Source organism: Lingula anatina, chromosome 3 (genome assembly GCF_051362555.1).
Source record: "Lingula anatina isolate TDL-2025a chromosome 3, LinAna3.0, whole genome shotgun sequence".
NCBI lineage: Eukaryota > Metazoa > Brachiopoda > Lingulata > Lingulida > Lingulidae > Lingula > Lingula anatina.
This window is the reverse complement of record NC_141769.1, coordinates 32,373,336-32,390,623: the sequence shown is the minus strand read 5'-3', so window position 1 is coordinate 32,390,623 and position 17,288 is coordinate 32,373,336. Positions and strand designations below refer to the sequence as shown.

At 34.2% G+C, this 17,288-nt stretch overlaps 1 protein-coding gene across 2 annotated transcripts; it reads left to right on the top strand.

The window, feature by feature from the left end:
* The first annotated feature begins 686 nt into the window (after window positions 1-686).
* LOC106176108 (transforming growth factor-beta-induced protein ig-h3) lies at window positions 687-15,989 on the top strand. Of its 2 annotated transcripts, none has more exons than XM_087009199.1 (12): window positions 687-1,012; window positions 1,368-1,466; window positions 6,849-6,913; window positions 7,190-7,378; window positions 7,833-7,948; window positions 9,136-9,424; window positions 9,877-10,092; window positions 10,334-10,477; window positions 10,845-11,014; window positions 13,814-13,950; window positions 14,516-14,660; window positions 14,983-15,989. In XM_087009199.1, the coding sequence occupies exons 1-12, from the start codon at window positions 906-908 to the stop codon at window positions 15,193-15,195; spliced, it is 1,890 nt and encodes a 629-aa protein (XP_086865325.1). In that variant the 5' UTR covers window positions 687-905; the 3' UTR covers window positions 15,196-15,989. The 2 variants fall into 2 exon arrangements, with proteins under 2 accessions (XP_086865325.1, XP_086865324.1); XM_087009198.1 differs by lacking the exon at window positions 13,814-13,950 and adding an exon at window positions 12,474-12,610 and having other exon boundaries at window positions 699-1,012.
* The last annotated feature ends 1,299 nt before the right edge of the window (window positions 15,990-17,288 follow it).

The window sequence follows — 17,288 nt, the reverse complement described above, 5'->3', positions numbered from 1 at the left end:
ATGATGGGTTAATTTATGTCTGTCAACATCACAGAAAACTTCAATCAGAAATTCAATTTTTTTCTTGGCAGATTTCAATCTTCAACAGACCCCTTAAAGGCTTTTTTTTTTTTTTTTTTTTTTGTAGCCCCATGTTGCATCTCATATATTTAAGTTGTCTTTTTAATGATTTGTGATTGCATCATGAAAATGCGTGTCTACCCTAATCCACCCATAAAAGTATAAAATGATTAAATGACATGTATGTACCTTTACTTATAGAGCAATCTCACACTTGTTTCTATGGCAGTTTGTCGTCACAGTTTGATTCTATAAGTGTGACAATGATATTGGGATTTAATTTTTTTTATTGCAAATTATAATAATCCATTTTCTGGGATTCTTTTAATGTTACCTCTACTTTGCTTTCACAAGGGAAATTTTTTCAGTTCTGCTCTTGTTAAATGAGAACTTTGACAGTTGCCATTTTGATAAATGAATTATGCAACGCATCTTGGGGCTAAGCCTTCTTTATTATCTGATCTTGTCTGCAATCATGGGGCATCTTTATCTGATGGCAAGTAGAGGGAAACCCAGCAGGGCTCTTCCAGCCTCTCTTTGATTTATATGCTGAAGGAAATTTGAATCTAGCACCACATGAAAAGCCCAGGGAAGTGAGCGTGTCAAAGCTGTTTTCCTTGGCTAGAATAACGCAGGTTCTGTGTGAACGTAAAGGCCAGGTTGGATTGGTTTACCTGCAAGTCACGAGAGAAAAAAAAATGGAGAGCATTGGATCAGTTTTGCTCTGTTGGTATAAAAGGCAATTTTCAGCATTTGATTTTCATTCTGAAAGCTCCTTTGGATAGGGTGGTTCAGAAGAGTGAGGAATATTTGACAAATTGGACAAGATTACAGCATCCAGGACAATGAAGATTTTAGTGTTTTTAGAGCTGATGTTATTCACACAGATATATGGGCAGTATTACTCTTACCGTCGCAGCTATTACAATACACAGAGCTATACGTTAAGTGGGTAAGTAAAATTAATATGGACATTTTGATGATTTTTTCGGCTTTCATTTTAAATCAAAATTTTCTCTTATATTTTGAATCATCAAATTAATTATGTTAAAAAATGTTATAAAACTTTTTTTTGCAGTTGGATTCTTTTCTTCTTATTTTCAAATTATACCTTTTAAAATATGAATTATGAATTAATAACGAAAGGTGAATTATCTTATCAGCAGTGAATCAGATTTTTAAAATAACACACTAAAAATTAGAAATGGTGATAACTTGCTGTTACAACTGTCTCTGTATTTTTACAGAAGTATGACATTGTATAACAATAAACCATATATCTACATGTAATCTACCTGTTCTTCCAGGCCCAATGTTTGTTCTGTGCAAAGGGTTGGATCAAAAAAGATATACACTGAATCAAGAACTGTGCGGTATACTTCCCAAGATATTTGTGGTCAAAGGCCGTAAGTAATCTCCTTTTTATGTGTAAGGTTAAGTAGACAAACTGTTGGCGGGCATGAAATACTCCCATTTAAACACATGTTCGATCGCATTTTGGATATTTTTTTTTCCCAAAGTTTTATGATATGGATTCATCAGTTTTGGAAAGGGGAAAAAAAGCAGTGAAACCTGTGAGTGCAAAAATCCATTTAAAAATCAGTTGTGACCTTAGCACTATTCAATTTCAATTAATCTTTACACACACGAAGACCTTAACACGTGGCAGTGAGGAGAGATATTTAACTCACATGGCAGGATCTCTGTAAAAGGTCTCTGTAATCAGTCTGTCTGTGTCACAAACCTGTGAATGCTGTTAAATGAGAAAAATTGTGACAACTTAAGATAAGTTTGAGGAACCATCTAATTTGGAGCAGAAGTTGCATAGGATGCCTCTTGATGAATTGCTTAATTGATGCACATGCGTATGTGCATGCATGTGTGTGTGTGTGTGTGTGTGTGTGTGTGTGTGTGTGTGTTAAGGGGGTTAGTATTATAGTTTTAATTCTTGTTTAAAAGTATCTGAACACATTCACTCCTTGGTCTTTTTTTGTTTTGAATGAATGAAAAGTGCATAATTTGCTGGATCACAACCATTCTTTTTTTTCTGCAAATATTATGTGCTTAATGGTAAGATATTAAAAAATTCTGAGGAATTAAAAAAGTGTTAATAGTTTTCCCATTTTTATTATTATTATTATTATCCATAGATTTAATGTTCCTAAAAGCCTTTTGTTGAGTGTTAAAGCAGCTTTTTTTTTTTCTTTTTTTTTTTTTGGGGGGGGGGGGGGAGGGGGATTCAAATTTTACTTTTGTTCTTTATGTGTTTCTAAAGAAATACCACAAATTTCAGGATTTTATTTTAAATTGGTTAAAAAGTCTGCTTTAAAATAGATTGGCATCACTACTTTAGAAAGTAGTTTTAATATATTTGAGTATAATATATAGGTAAAATGCTAACAGGAAAAATACAGGTAAGATTACCAATTTAACTAGGTATATTTTTTTTTAGTCTCCTTAATTTTTAGTAAGAAAATTTTAAGATGCCAAAAATCAAACAAACACTCCCATAAGTTGTCATACTAGAAAGTTTAAGTTGATATTAGAAATCACTGGTATGCAGCCTTGCCTTTAATGATCTTTAATAGCACAATCAACTAAGTAAGAAAACACTGAAACTTACATCTACAAACATTGTGTATATTAAACAGTGGCAGATTTACTGGTATATGGTTGCATGTCTTGGCACCATACAACCAAAATTTCCATAACAAGTGTAACTTCACCTAATGCAATTTTTTAAGGCACACACCCTTCATGTTTTTTTAGTTGTATAGAATTTTATAGAATAAAACAGAATAAAGATGGGTTATGTACCCTGAACATATGAGTTCACCTACTCTAAATAAGCATATTGATAGACACAATATCAATATTATCTATTTCATTTGGCTTTACTTTATTACTGGTATTTTGATAAACAGTGTCTTAGTACTTATACTTTTGGAATTTCATTTTTTTAAATTGTTTTGATTTAAACTATAATTTTTTAAGACAAAGACTTAAATGAACATTTGAATAAATCTCATCAAGATGCATGATATCTCAATATGCATGTCGTAATACAGTGTGGATGTACAGCAGTCAGTGATAAGCATTTTACTCAAGTTTTTTTAAATCCTATTTTTTGACATGCTCACAAAGATTGCATCACATCCAAGCTACACCTACATGAAGTAAATTAAATAATAAGACATGAAAAGGGTAGGGAGTTACCCAACGAATATAAGGTTAGAGGAATTATGCTAGAAAAATTGTTCTTGTTTAAAAGAAAATAACGCCATCAGAACCATCTGTTTTAGACAACTTTTTTCACCTCCAGAAGGTCTGAGCGTAGGTATGAGGTTGAATTTTTCTTTTTGGCCATTGTTCAACACCAACAGCAAAGAACAGTTTTCTGTGTTGTTTAATTCATTGAAATAAAACCTACGCTTGCAAGGGAAAGAAATAGGTGTACTTCTTTTTCTGGGTCTCAAATTTCCTTAATTACAGCTGGCTTTGTGAAAATCTATTACAATGTATGCAAACTTGTTTTTGCCAGTAGACATGCTATATCAAAGGCATTGTGATTACAGATCATTACTGGAGCATGGGCAACAATTCTAAACTGAAAATAATGATATACCAAGCACCTGCCAAGGCCATCTGGGAATCCTAGTCTCATGTTTTTATCCAAAGTCAAATTAACTGAATGAGGTTTCCCACTCAATTTAAATTCCACTTTCAAGTACAAAATTTAATGAGTAAAAAGAAGGAAAGATACTTACTGCAGTAGGTGCTTGAAATGTATAGCAAGAAGGCAATCAAAGTTAAATGATAATTAATTTTTTATCAAAATCAAAGCAGCAGATTGTCGTATTCCATGAGAAGGGGTGGGGCAGGGAGTTGAATGACATTCATCTCATTATTTTGCTGTTTTGAGCCTTTCGTATCATTTAAATGTTCAATTTCTTTTAAGACCTGAATGAAATTAAAATGTTTAATATGGGGGATATGCCATATAAGTTTGCATGGTTAGGTACAAGGCTTAATGGATAATTTTGACTCAAAAATGCGACTCCTTTGCCTGCAGTGGAACAGTTCATGGGACATTGACTAAGAAGAAAAATGATAATTTACCTGACACCAAAACAGTTTGTTATTTGTTATTGTCCATCACTCTATTTAGTGCCATTTTCAAACACTTAAATCTTAAAAATGTACATTTTTGAGACTAATCTTCTTTGCAGTTGTACTTATCATATATTTTTTCTATTGAAATGAGCAGGGGGGTTACACCATTACTGTTTTCAGTGATGTGTGGTATGCCAAACAGTGATAAGAGCAGCCAAAATTAAGCTTTAAAAAGCTAACAAAATGTCCTGATAGGACCACCAAATGTTCTGTTATGTTTAATTTCAAAGAAGTAATTGAAAGGACAACATTTAAAACTCAGCGAAAGTGCAAGGAAAATGACTGATGGCAATACGGAAGAGCTTTCTGATTTTATTGGAAATCTAGACAAGTGCTTCAATGTATGTTTGTTTTGTTTAACCATCCAAACAAATGTGGTTAACCTTGAAATTATGCACCATGTTCTGCATTCCACCAAAACCAAACTATAATTGGAACATATTTTCACCAGAGAGATGGACTTTTTCGTAGTATTGCAGCATGTTTCTTCCAAATTTCATGACTTAACGATTTGAAAATGGTTTGTTTCAAATTTGTTCAGATTCATCATCCCTGTGTAAACTTTGTGTTCCTCTTTGAATTGATGTTGTTGATTTTTTTCAGTGCCAGTGGGTATTTCCTTCAGACAAGCTGTGGATGTTTATTTTTTCATCTATTACAACTAAGTGGGAAATGCTTTTTGATGTCCTTAATTTAAGTGCTGCAGCTGTAATTGTGATACACTATTAACTAGGCAGTTTGTTTTGGGTCACTTGATGATGTAGTAATTAATTTCTCATTTTTATTTCCATCTTTTGTAATTGATTAAGAAGTTAAGTTCACAAGAATTGAAAATTTGACAATGGCTTCATTAACCAAACAAGTACAATAGTTTATGAAAATGTTACTGCAGTTTTACCTTTCTAGAAATCCTCAGACTACTTGGACTGTCTTTGGTAAATTGCACGTGTTATACTCTGACGTAGAGTCTAGACCCTGTAATAAGAGTGCATGTAAGGCAATGCTGGAGGGTTCCGGAAGAGACGGAAGAGACGCTGTGTTTGTATATTTGTCAGGATGTGTCCCGGGGAGGTTGCACAACATTGTTAATTGATTGATCCTGTTATAGGTTTCCTTTTCTAATTAAGTCAACTCTTCTTGTCAGTGATTAAGAAAACCAAAACAAACTAAATAAAAAAAAACAAAACAAAACAAACAAAAAAAAACTGGAACAAAATTGTGTGAAATTCCTACTACTTTTTGTTCTTATTTCATCAGTTCTGTATTTGTTGAATACAAATGTACAGAGATTTTATATGTACTTAGAAACTTGTGAAAAGTATAGAAAAGTTCTTCTTTTTGGCTTAGAAGTCAGATTTTGTCAATGTGGAGACCCCCAGTGCAGCTGTATTTTGTAAATGCGACTGAACAAGACTTGTTGGCTCAAATACTAATATAGCAAATGTTTGAAGGAAAATGTAATCAAATAGTGAATTTATTTATTTCCCTGACTTCAAAGAAGCAAATGCAAATCCAATTTCTTTTTATAAAAAAGAACTGAATTTTTGTCGTAATAACGTGCTAAAAATTTGGTAGAGTTGAAGTAATCCCAGTAATGATCAGAAGTTAGATTTAAGACAGGTGATCTTAACAGTAATTTTTGCTGCTTACCGGGCAGTATAGCTAGTAGATGGTTTTGAAAAAAAGAAACCTAACTATGTAGCTGAAATTGCTTGATGAAATGCCAGTTGACGGTAATCATGTACCTTGTTTATTGGGTAAATAACAAGTACCTGTTGCAGCATGTGATACCCACTGTATGCTTAGACATGCAACTTACTTAGCAGGCCTGTAGCCAGCAATAGCAAAGCCGTTTCTCCTGAAAAAGTCAACCTTTTTACCGTGAAATACCTGTGTTATCGTAGAAGCTAGACAGAATTTTGTAACAGAGTGATTCTTTTCCCAAATGGGTGGTTTTTTCAAACCTGTCCTCCCCCCCCCCCCCCCACCCCACCCCCCACCCCCCCTCCACCACATTCCTTCAAGACTGCTTGGGTAAGATGTCAGGTAAAAACTGGCTTAAAATTTGGGCACATGCAGAAATATCAGATGTTTTTAATGTGAAAATCAACTGATTAGATATCAATGTATACGAGTACTGGTACAACGTACATTTGGCGTGTATACAAATATTAGCAATTTTCATTTGATCCAAAGTTTTACTCAAATAGGTTAGCCCTCTTCAAACAGCTAGTTGAGATAAATCAGTGACAAATTAAATGTGAAATACTTTTCCCACATCTTTCAAGATAAAAATGTTAAATTATTAGTTTGAAATATTTTTATTTTTAAAAATTTTTATAGATTTTGATTGCATTGAATACTTTATCTTATTGCTCACTGCCAACCTTGCCTTTTCTATCCTTTTATCCAATTTCTAGATAAACTTGCATATAGAAGAAAATCTATTACTAATTTCCTTTATTATGTGTCTTCAAGGGCTTACCAAAATATCTGTGTTTACTAGTTGTCCAAGCAAAGTAACATATCTTTGACATTAACTTTATGTCATATACATGTACCCAATTACATACTTTAACACAAATAAACAATGTTCCACCTTTTCATATTTTCAGATACAAAGAGTATGACTGTTGTATTGGCTATGAAAAAATTCCTGGCTACCCAGGGTGCTCAAAAGGTAAACTTTGAATGAAATGTCAGTATTTGACTCTCTCTCTCTCTGTGTGTGTGTGTGTATGTGTGTGTGTGTGTGTGTGCACGCGTGTGTGTGTGCGTGTGTGTGTGCATGTTATTCAACTTTATGTAACAGTTGGTTTGAAAATCAAAAAAGCAAATTTGCAGTTGATAGCCCTGGTATTTTGAATAAGATGTATAGATTGTAAGATGATTAATGAAGTGATGAAGAAAATAAGAATTTATTATGAATTACTTCTGTTTTCCTTGTGTACTTCAGCCACCCCCCTCAAAGACTTGATGGAAACACTTGCTGATGTTGGTGCCACAGAGTTCCTCAATGCTGCCAGGTATTCTGGTGTCCAGTATACACTATCCCGCACTGGACCATACACTTTATTTGCCCCAGTGAATGAGGTCTTCAACAAGACCAGTAAAGACCTCAGAAGAAGGCTTAGGACCAGTCAAGGTGTGGCATATCTGTCACCTTGTCCTAACGATTATTATATGTGCATCAAATATTTGAAGTTTTTGGTTTAATCAGTTTCTGATCTTTTACATGTACTGATCATTGGTTTTAGACTTTGCTGCCAACTTGAAATATCGATATGTGGGTATGATTACTCATGATATACTTATTTTACAGTCATACGATATGCAGATTAAAGAAATAGTTATAGATGAAATTTGAAAAAAATTCATTGTACAAGATTAAATGAGACATTGGGTCTTTGACTTGTAGAAAAATAAAATATCAAATTATGCTTGTGTGTGACCATAAAAAATGATAAAAATGAACTACTGTAAGTAAAATATAATCTTTTAATATAACTTTTACATCAAAACTGTTATCAGCCTGAATTAATATTTTGATTGAAGTACAAATTGAGTAGATAATGAGAAATTTAACATTTTCCACCCAGGTTTCCAGTACCATGTCGTAAAGAATGGGGTAGAGCTGAAAGACTTTGATGATGAACTTGAACTGGAGACACTGGCAATTCCTGGAAAGGTGGTCGTCAACAACAAGGAAACTGGAGTGAGTGTGAGCATGTGCTGAGTGGCCAACAATCCTCCATCAGGGATTTGGAAAATATTTCTCAAACAACTAATCGGAAAAGCGTCAAATGTTCAGAGCTTTTCCTGCTTTAAGTCTAATCGATAGCAATAGATACATCAAATTAAGAACAGTGAATTGCATGTACTTTCAGTGAGACTGATACAAGGGTTGAAACATACAGCATGGTGTACATTTATGAAAATTTAAATCAGGCTCATTGGTGCATCCAGATTGGGAATGTGATTCAGTTGTAATGAATTTGAAAGGTAATGAATAATAATAATAATAATAATAATAATTTATTTTTCTATGGCGCATTCCATTAAAAATCTCAATGCGCCTTACAACATTCACTTAAAAAGCTAAATAACACAATACTAGTATAAGAACACATTACAGTTTTAAAGGACTAAGAACTAATTTAAAGAACCAATTATTTCATATTCTAAAATGATAAGAAACTTAAGTGACAACATTTAAAATTAATCATAAAATTACAGTACACCTTATTAAAAACTAAAATTAAATATATGATAGTTACTGAAAGGCTATTCTAAAAATATGAGTCTTCAAAAGCTTTTTAAAAGTATCTATGTCACCTGCTGCTCGTATTTCAGAGGGTAAGGTGTTCCAAACTTTGGGTGCATATATCATAAATGCCCTTTCACCATAAAATTTACCAGCTTTTTTCTCTAAGACACTGTGTTCTAAAAGAAATTGACTTAAAGTTGAAGACCTGGTAACTCTTCCATGCTGATGTTGCTTCATAAGTTCTGAGATATAAAGTGGTTTATTCTCAGTGACTGCTTTAAAAATGACACATAAAATTTTAAATAAAATTCTCTCTCTAACCGGAAGCCAGTGAAGTTCCATCAAAACAGGTGTTATATGCTCTCGGCTGTTCCATCCCATTTTAGTTACCAGCCTAGCTGCAGATTTTTGAATTAATTGAAGTTTGTTCAGATGATTTTTGCCTAAACCATATAAGAGACTGATGCGATAATCAAGCTTAGAAGTAATGAAAGCATGGACTAGTTTCACAGTTGAAGTTTTGTCCAGTAAGTAAGGCTGATATATTTTAAGGCTTCAATTTTTATAAAGACACATGGACAGATTTTCAATTACCAAAGGATTGATTCAGTGCTGGACATTTTTGTTCCATTCAGATCACCACTGTCAATTGTGCCAGGATAACTCGTCCCAACATCCCTGCAACCAATGGCATCATCCATCTTATCGACAAGATTTTAGATCGTTACCCAGAAACCATCACTAATATCATCTACCAAGACAAGCGCCTGCAGACCCTCCAAGACCTGATAGCCAGAACCAGGCTGACAGATCCCCTGATGAGAAATGGACCCTTTACCGTCTTTGCCCCCACCGTGGATGCCTTCAAGAAGATCCCATCTGAGGTCTTGACTAATATCCTCGCTAACACAGAGGCGCTGACTAGTAAGCTTATGTCTTTTTAAAATTGCATGGCTAGAGAGATGGAAAAAGATTGTTTTACAAGATAGCAAATAAACATTTACTTACTGTTTTCATTTGTTTGCACTGAACTTTTTTTTCAGTTTTGACATCTATTTTCTTTTGTAAGAGTCTATAGAAGCTGAGCATATTGATTGTTTGATGTGTTTGATTATTTTAATATATGTAAGCTGTCACTGCAGAATAAAAACAAAAGCTGGACTTGTAGCCCTCATTTTTTTCATCTATAAAGGTTTTTTTTTCATTTTGAAGAAATAAACCTTTTTACCGGCTGGAGAAAAGGCTTAGAACTCTGGTAAAACTTTGAATCTGAGCAGACCTTTTCCAGCCAGAAGTGTGGCTAATTTGAACCTCCGCCTGTTCCTATGGGCCTGTATCCTGTAAAAGTTTAATATGGTTGAATTTTTTCTTTCCAGAAATTCTCCAGCACCATGTTGTGAAAGGTACCATCTGCTCTAACTTTATTACTCGCAAGCAGACGTTGAAAACACTAGCAGGTTCAAAACTGGAGGCAGACTGTGACCGGAGTGGCGTCACTCTTAACAAACTGAAGGCAAGAATAGTTGAACCAGATATCATAGCGTCTAATGGAGTTGTTCACATGATTGATACTGTTCTGATGCCAGTGGAAGGTAAGAATGAATAATCCTTTTACCACATGTAACAGCGTGTCTCCTTTTTTAATTTCTTTATTATTATTATTATTATTATTATTATTATTATTATTATTATTATTATTATTATTATTGAAGTCCACTTGCAATATGTTTAAATTCTTTGCCATTTCTTTTCTCTTCACTTTAGAGTGAACATTTGATTTGTATATATCTTTAAAGAAGACAAATTCTTGAGAAGAAAATCATTTGGTTGCAGCTAAAACCCTGCTTGATAGAGCAGAAGAACTTGGGTTAAAGACATTTGTGAAATTGCTCAAGCAAGCTGGATTGGACAAAGATTTGGCCAAGTATTCATCTGGCCCATATACACTCTTTGCACCCAGTGATTATGCTTTCAGTGGTGAGAAATGATTTTTTTTTTAATCAGTAGTTTTGTTTTCATTGATTTCCATATAAGTTAACCCCAACAGTTTTGGTATTTTAATGGCAGAAATGTGTAATTTAACCTGTATTTCAAGTCTCTACCTGTATTTTTACCTGGCAATTAAAATTGTAGAGAGGGTAAAATGTGCTTTCTGCTGATATGTTCAAATAAAGTTTGTCAGTGTTAGAAACTATATATGTAAACGCACAATATCTCAGGTTTACAGTAGTGTGATAGAGCAAAAGTGATCTAGTCTCCAAATGTGGTAGAGAAGATTTGGACTCACAATCTGTTGATTGCAACCAGTACAACTAACACAGTGGAACTCACAATTCTTTCCCAGCAATGCGAAGAGACAGAAGTGCCAAAGTAAACTCAGATAAAGACTTTTTGAGAAATGTGCTGAATTTCCACATTGGTTTTGGTAAGATCATGTCCAATCAACTGGTGGATGACACCACGGTGGACACCAAGTTGTATCCACGGAAACTGAGGATCAACGTGTACAGAGCAGTAAGTTACAGCACATACTGTTAGGACAGGTTGTCTATGGCTGCATTCTCAATTAATTGAGCCAAGCTTTACAAATTCTGAGAACTAAAAATGGCGGACGTACATGAAAGAAAAACCGCCTAATCTTTTAATAGTCTCTCCACCTCTCACACGCCTCCCCACACGTCGTCCCTGCGGGGTACAGTAATTAAATCTCGGCTCCGTCTACTGGGGCTGGGTATCTCTGTGAATATCTCTGTGAATATCTCTGGTGATATTATTTCCGTAGATAGTCGATTCATTGCTGCTCTACGGGCCAATTCATTTCTTTTTTGTCTCTGTTTTGAAAGATAATAGAACAGAAGAGCTTTTTTCCTTCGATCGCCTTCAGCCGACATGCTCTCTTCACCACGAGTTTAACTGATGAGCATGCGCACTTAATATTTCTCAGGTAGCTTCCGCAAGGCGAACGGAGCAGAGATTTAATTACTGTACCCCGCAGGGACGACGTGTGGGGAGGCGTGTGAGAGGCGGAGAGACTATTAAAAGATTAGGCGTTTTTTCTTTCATGTACGTCCGCCATTTTTAGTTCTCAGGATTTGTAAAGCCTGGCTCAATTCGTTGAGAATGCGGCCTATGTCTCTTCTCATCACCACAATTTGCAATGTGTCCCAAATTGCACAATGTTTTTTTTTTTAATATCTTCACAAGTAGAGATGGGATGGGGGATTGGTATTAAATGTCCTTCTCCTGACCCTAATTATTATTTAAGTCCATCTTTGGTGTGAAAAGAGCTTATCTGAAAAGGATGAGAAGTTTTCACAATCCCTTGGGCTTTTCACAATATTGTCACAGTTTGTATTTGTCATCCTGATTTTGTGATCTTAGTTTTTCACTTTCATAGTGTTCACAGTGATAGTCATAGAAACTTCAAGATGTCGTTTTTCTTCTTTACACATTACTTTATTACTTATCTTTGTATATGTTTGCAGATACTGGGGTATAGGTTAAAAGAGAATCTGGTACACAGTTTGTCACTTTTTCATTTTTTTTTATTGCATTTTCTGTTTCCTTCATCAGAAATATTTCATCATCTTTATAATAAATTATCCATCTTTTCAACATTTTCAAGTAATTTCTTGATTTATTATGAAATACAAAATTGTAGGGATTGAAGTGGTTTGTTTTGCATGTGCTAACCACTTTTATACATGTTTTATTTTGCACATTAACTAATATAAATATTTGTATGTGTGTACACCTAATTATTATTTTCTCCTGTTATACTGTTAACCATCTTTTTATTTACTTAAACAACTAAAGGCTCTGCTTTCTTATAAGTACATCAAATGATCAGTTCAGGCCATTAACACTTTTGGTTGAATTTTAACTTTTTAAAGGCATTAACAGTTCAGAGTAATTTGTATAATTTACAGATGTTAAACAACAGCTTTGCTTAGTATTATGCTTGTAACCCTAGCAACCCAGTATAGAGGCCTCCAGTATTGAAAAGGGAGACTTTGAGGCAGCCAATGGGGTTATCCACATAATTGACCGTGTGATATTCCCTCCAGAACAAACTCTGGATGAGATCATGACTGAAGATGAGTGTTTGAGGTACGGTCTCACGAGGAATGAATTGTATATCTCAAAATGTCACTGAAACCCTGCAGTAATTTTACACAAAATTTCAAACAGGATTGATGTATGACATTCTCTGATTTTTTTGTGCAAAATCTGGAAAATATTACATGATTAATGAAAAGTTTGTGAAGTCAAGTTGTATTCCTATCAGGAAGTATGCTTTGGTTATTAGAATAAAATCATATGTTTTGGGGAAATTAATGAATTGTAAGAAACTGGTGTGTTTGACATATTGTCAATCTTATTTTCAATATCTGGCAAAGATTAATAAAACTATTGAAATAGTCATGCTGGTTTCTTACATGAATCAGGAAGTATGTTTTTGGCAGTAAAACAAACAATAAATCTTGGGAACAAGATGTATTGCAAAAAGTTGGTGTTTTTGAAATTTTTGATTAATTGCTGCGATGACTATGTGCTCACAGTCTCGTAATGTGTTTTTGTGAGGAACCTGTCTGAATATTTCCTTGTTTTCACAGTGAATGGCAACAAAAACTCACCAGAAACTGCATGAGTTGCTTTTAACAATTATGAACTACTATTTGGTCATTTCAGTTTAAAAAGAAGTATTTTAACCTTAAAAATGGTTTTGTAACTCAGATGCATACTGATTTTGTTATTGCTTCAGAGAAAGACTGAAATGTTAAATTATGCATGGCTATATGTATTTTTGTAAAGCAGTTTTCACTGTAGTCACTTTTTAGCAATCTGCCAGATCATTTTACATGTTAACAGACAATTAATTCACTTGCACAAATATCTTATTTATGAACACAGCCACAGGTTGCAGATTGAACATCTTTAAATAACAACAAGAAGTGACATTTTTCTCATGATCATCCATAAATGCATGATTGTAGGTGTCTTTTTGTTAAGCACGAAGCTGAAAGATATTCGCAAATATTGGCCTTTACTCCGAGGTGCATGGAATGAAATTATTCTCCCAGGAAAATTGTGAGAAGCTTGTCAAGATTTTCCCTATTCTATACTCTATAGGCTTTGGTTGTAGAGATTTTTGCCTTGTTCTTCGTATACAGTGTGGCAGTGGGGATTTTGCCCCATTCTATGGGATGTGACAACAGAGCTAGATTTTGCCACATTCTATAGAACGTGGTTATGTATATTTGGCTTCATTCTTCATTCTTGCATTTGTAGACATAAAACCTTATTCTGTAGGGTGTGGTTGTAGAGGGTTCTTGCATGATCAAACAGGATAAAGAGGCTGGGAATGGTGTTATCCATGTCATAAACCATGTGTTGTTTCCTCCAATGGAAACACTGGCTGAAATTATCAGTAAAGATTATGAAATGAGGTAAGCCAATGAGTGCATTCACAGTGAAACTATCGTAATAGGTAGTTGGAACTAACTTCCCATGGACTCTTGCTGAATGCAGCCAGATTAACAGATGAACACACCTCCTCCTGGCCTTGAGTAGATTAGAGCTGATTATACATGTATACTGAAAACAAGAGGAGGCGTGCTAATCTTTTTAATCTGATTGCATTCAGCAAAAGTCTCCATGGAGTTAATTTGAACTACCGAGTACAATAGTTTCACTGTGAACTCACCCAGTGTGAACTGATAAAACATACAATCTGTATTCAACCTTGATTCACATCACAATAGTTAGAAGATGTGCCTGCAAATGTTCACATCACAGTATGTGTAATTCAAGTCACTCTTTTACTTCTATAGTTCACTTGTCACAGCAGATAAGATAGACAATCACATGTACTGTGTGTTCACATGTACTGTGTGTGTGTGTGTGTGTGTGTGTGTGTGTGTGTGTCTATATATCTTATGCTTCTACAGATTTAATTCCAATGAAAATCATCTTCGTCAACTTTACTATATCTATTCAATGTTCCTACCTCAGACCGTTTGAAGAGGCACTGAAGAAGGAGGGTCTTGCAGCTCAGCTCAGCCAGTCTGGCTCTTACACCGTGTTTGTTCCTACCCGCGCCGCGGTGAGGAGGGTGAAGAGAAGGCTGGACAATATGAGCCATGACCAGCTGAAGAAGGTCACTTTGATTTCTTAATTAATTCATCTTTAAATTATATATTTAGTCTACTTTTAAATTTAAATATTGACAGAATTATAAGTAAAATGTTCTTATCAGTCCGCCAATTATAAAATTATAAATTGAAATTAAAAACAAGAAAATTGTGTAAAAAGTTAAACTTTTGAGGAGAGAAATGATGCAGAACTATACATGTAATTTATAATATTCCCAATTTGATAAATGATTACGTTAAAGCTATTATAGTATTTGTGTGTTGTTTGTTTCATGGAGATTGGCCATGCATTTAGGCATTATATGCAGTTTGTTAACTTTGTTACAGATCTTGAAGAACCACATTCTGGAAGGCGTGTACACCAGTTGTGCTTTCCAGGAAGGAACTATCCTGCCGCTGAAGAACCAAAACGGCAAAGAGCTCTCATGTAGTAAAAGTAGGGGGCGCATGCTGCTGTCAAGACGTGCAAGAGTGAGTCGTACAAACATCATGGCAACAAACGGAGTTCTTCATGTTGTTGATGAAGTTCTTGAACATTAAAAACAGATCTTGAACAACATGTGTGTTACTTTATATCTCACATTATGAACTTATTGGTGACTTTTGCAGTGGTTTACATGAAAAACACTTATCATTAAATAGATAATTTATCTTATTTGAAATTCTGAGGATGAAACGATGCTGCAGTGAGAGCAGGTGCTCTATATTATTTCATGATATTATTTCATGAGTTATCTGATGTCTTCTGTATGGTATCAGCATCCAAGGGACTTCAGTCATTTATAAATGGTCCCACTTGCGCCGGGGGACAGCTGAAGACCCCGTAATGATTTCTCAGTCAATATGTGTACATATAATTTATCATTTATTGAGATTAAGGACTCTATTCTGATTTGTTAAACCCTATTTTTAGTATTTTTCTGTGCTTGTACTCTGGCTTTCAGTAATTATTGCCTCGTTGATGTCCTGTGTAAGACCAAAAATATTGCCTCTTTCTCTTCATTTTAAAGTAAATAAATTCATAAAATTCATTAATATATACTTGTTTATAGGATACAGGTTTACTAGTATTTCTATACTACAGTACTTGTACCTTTATTCAGCCACATCTCATTAGGCCAATGTATTAGACAATATATTTTACTGTACTCTTTGTCTTTTACACTCTGTAATTTTCTGATAGACAAGATAAAGATACCTCTGTCCCTTGAAAAGTTTCAGAAATAAATCCTTATTTTTAAATCAAATATATGTAATATGAGTAATTTGAAAATCTGCTTATGATTGTCATGTGTGAAGTTTGCCAATAAAACAAGCCTATTTTACATCAATGATTTTATTTGTGTTCATGTATTTTTTTTTAAACATGAATTATTTAACACTGAATTGTGAAATAACTTACCTATAATGCATTCTTTGTAAATTCACTCTACTCCATATTTGGCATTTGTTTACAAAACAAAATCTTCTAAATGATCTCCTCAGCTACAGATTTTGAAAGCAGAACCTAGATATCTGGCACAAATTTGGCTATTGCCCAAGTGATGCATCTTTTCACAATCTTCCCAGCATCTTGCTGGAGTTCAAACTGATTTTAGTGTGTCTTGCATCTCCTCTGTTGCAACTAAAAAATTTGCTATGCCAGCACCTTTGCAGTAACTGAAGCATACACAAAATCTTCAAAGCTTAAAATAAGCTGTTTTGATAAAACCTCTAGTGATTGAGAATTTCTAAGATGTTCAGAGTTCAATGGCAAAATCAAGTTAATTTTTGACTTTGAAGAGGTGGACTTACACTTGGTACCTACATGTGCTTTGATCAGTATGCACTTCTTTACATGCAGCAAATACAATTGTACACTTTGGTGTAAGGTAAGGAAATAAAATAAAGTTGATCAATTGTGTGTGGATATGAAGTAAACATTGAAAGCTCTATAAATACATGTACATAAAAAAAGTAAAGTTAACTTATACTTTTGAATACTTCAGTATAATTATGATCATAATTGCGCTTCCTCTGGAATGTTGGAGTGTGACTTGTAAGATATATGTGTACTTCTAAAGATGTCCAACTAATGAACCCAGAACAGTTTCTTTTCAGCATATGCCTGCCATAAATTTCATCCACTGACTGTCTGAGGATAAAGGCAGCTAGAATGACTGTTTGTTTTGCACATATAAGTTCAGTAATTCTTTTTTGAGTCTTGCATAAAGCATAAAATACATGTGGAAGCACTTATATTGGAATGGATGATTGACAACCAAGTATGTGAGCTTTTTTAATCATCAAAATATTTTAAATCAAATTGATTTGTTGAGAATTGTATGTCTTTGATTACAGTTTCTGCAATTAAATCTAATATGGATAGGTTTCATTAGACTTTTATTATCCTTGAAATTGAAATGAAACTTGTTTTTGTAAGATTTGAAGAAATTAATGATATTTTTAGTGGAGAAGCACATGGTAGGACGCAGATGGCTGAATCTGGAAAATACAGGCACTTGGCACTCTTGACAGGGACTTCTAGAACACAGCACCAATGGCTCTTCAATTATCAAACAGAACTGGTGCCAAACAAGACAGCTGACCCTTTGTGATGACTTGAAAGTGGAAAGACATTTCACAATTTCAAA

Excerpts from the sequence above, each read along its gene's own strand:
- LOC106176108 (XM_087009199.1), top strand. The coding sequence starts at position 906 with ATGAAGATTTTAGTGTTTTTAGAGCTGATGTTATTCACACAGATATAT. Across the intron at positions 1,013-1,367 it reads CAGAGCTATACGTTAAGTGG|GCCCAATGTTTGTTCTGTGC; the intron begins GTAAGTAAAATT and ends CTGTTCTTCCAG. Across the intron at positions 9,425-9,876 it reads TAACACAGAGGCGCTGACTA|AAATTCTCCAGCACCATGTT; the intron begins GTAAGCTTATGT and ends TTTTCTTTCCAG.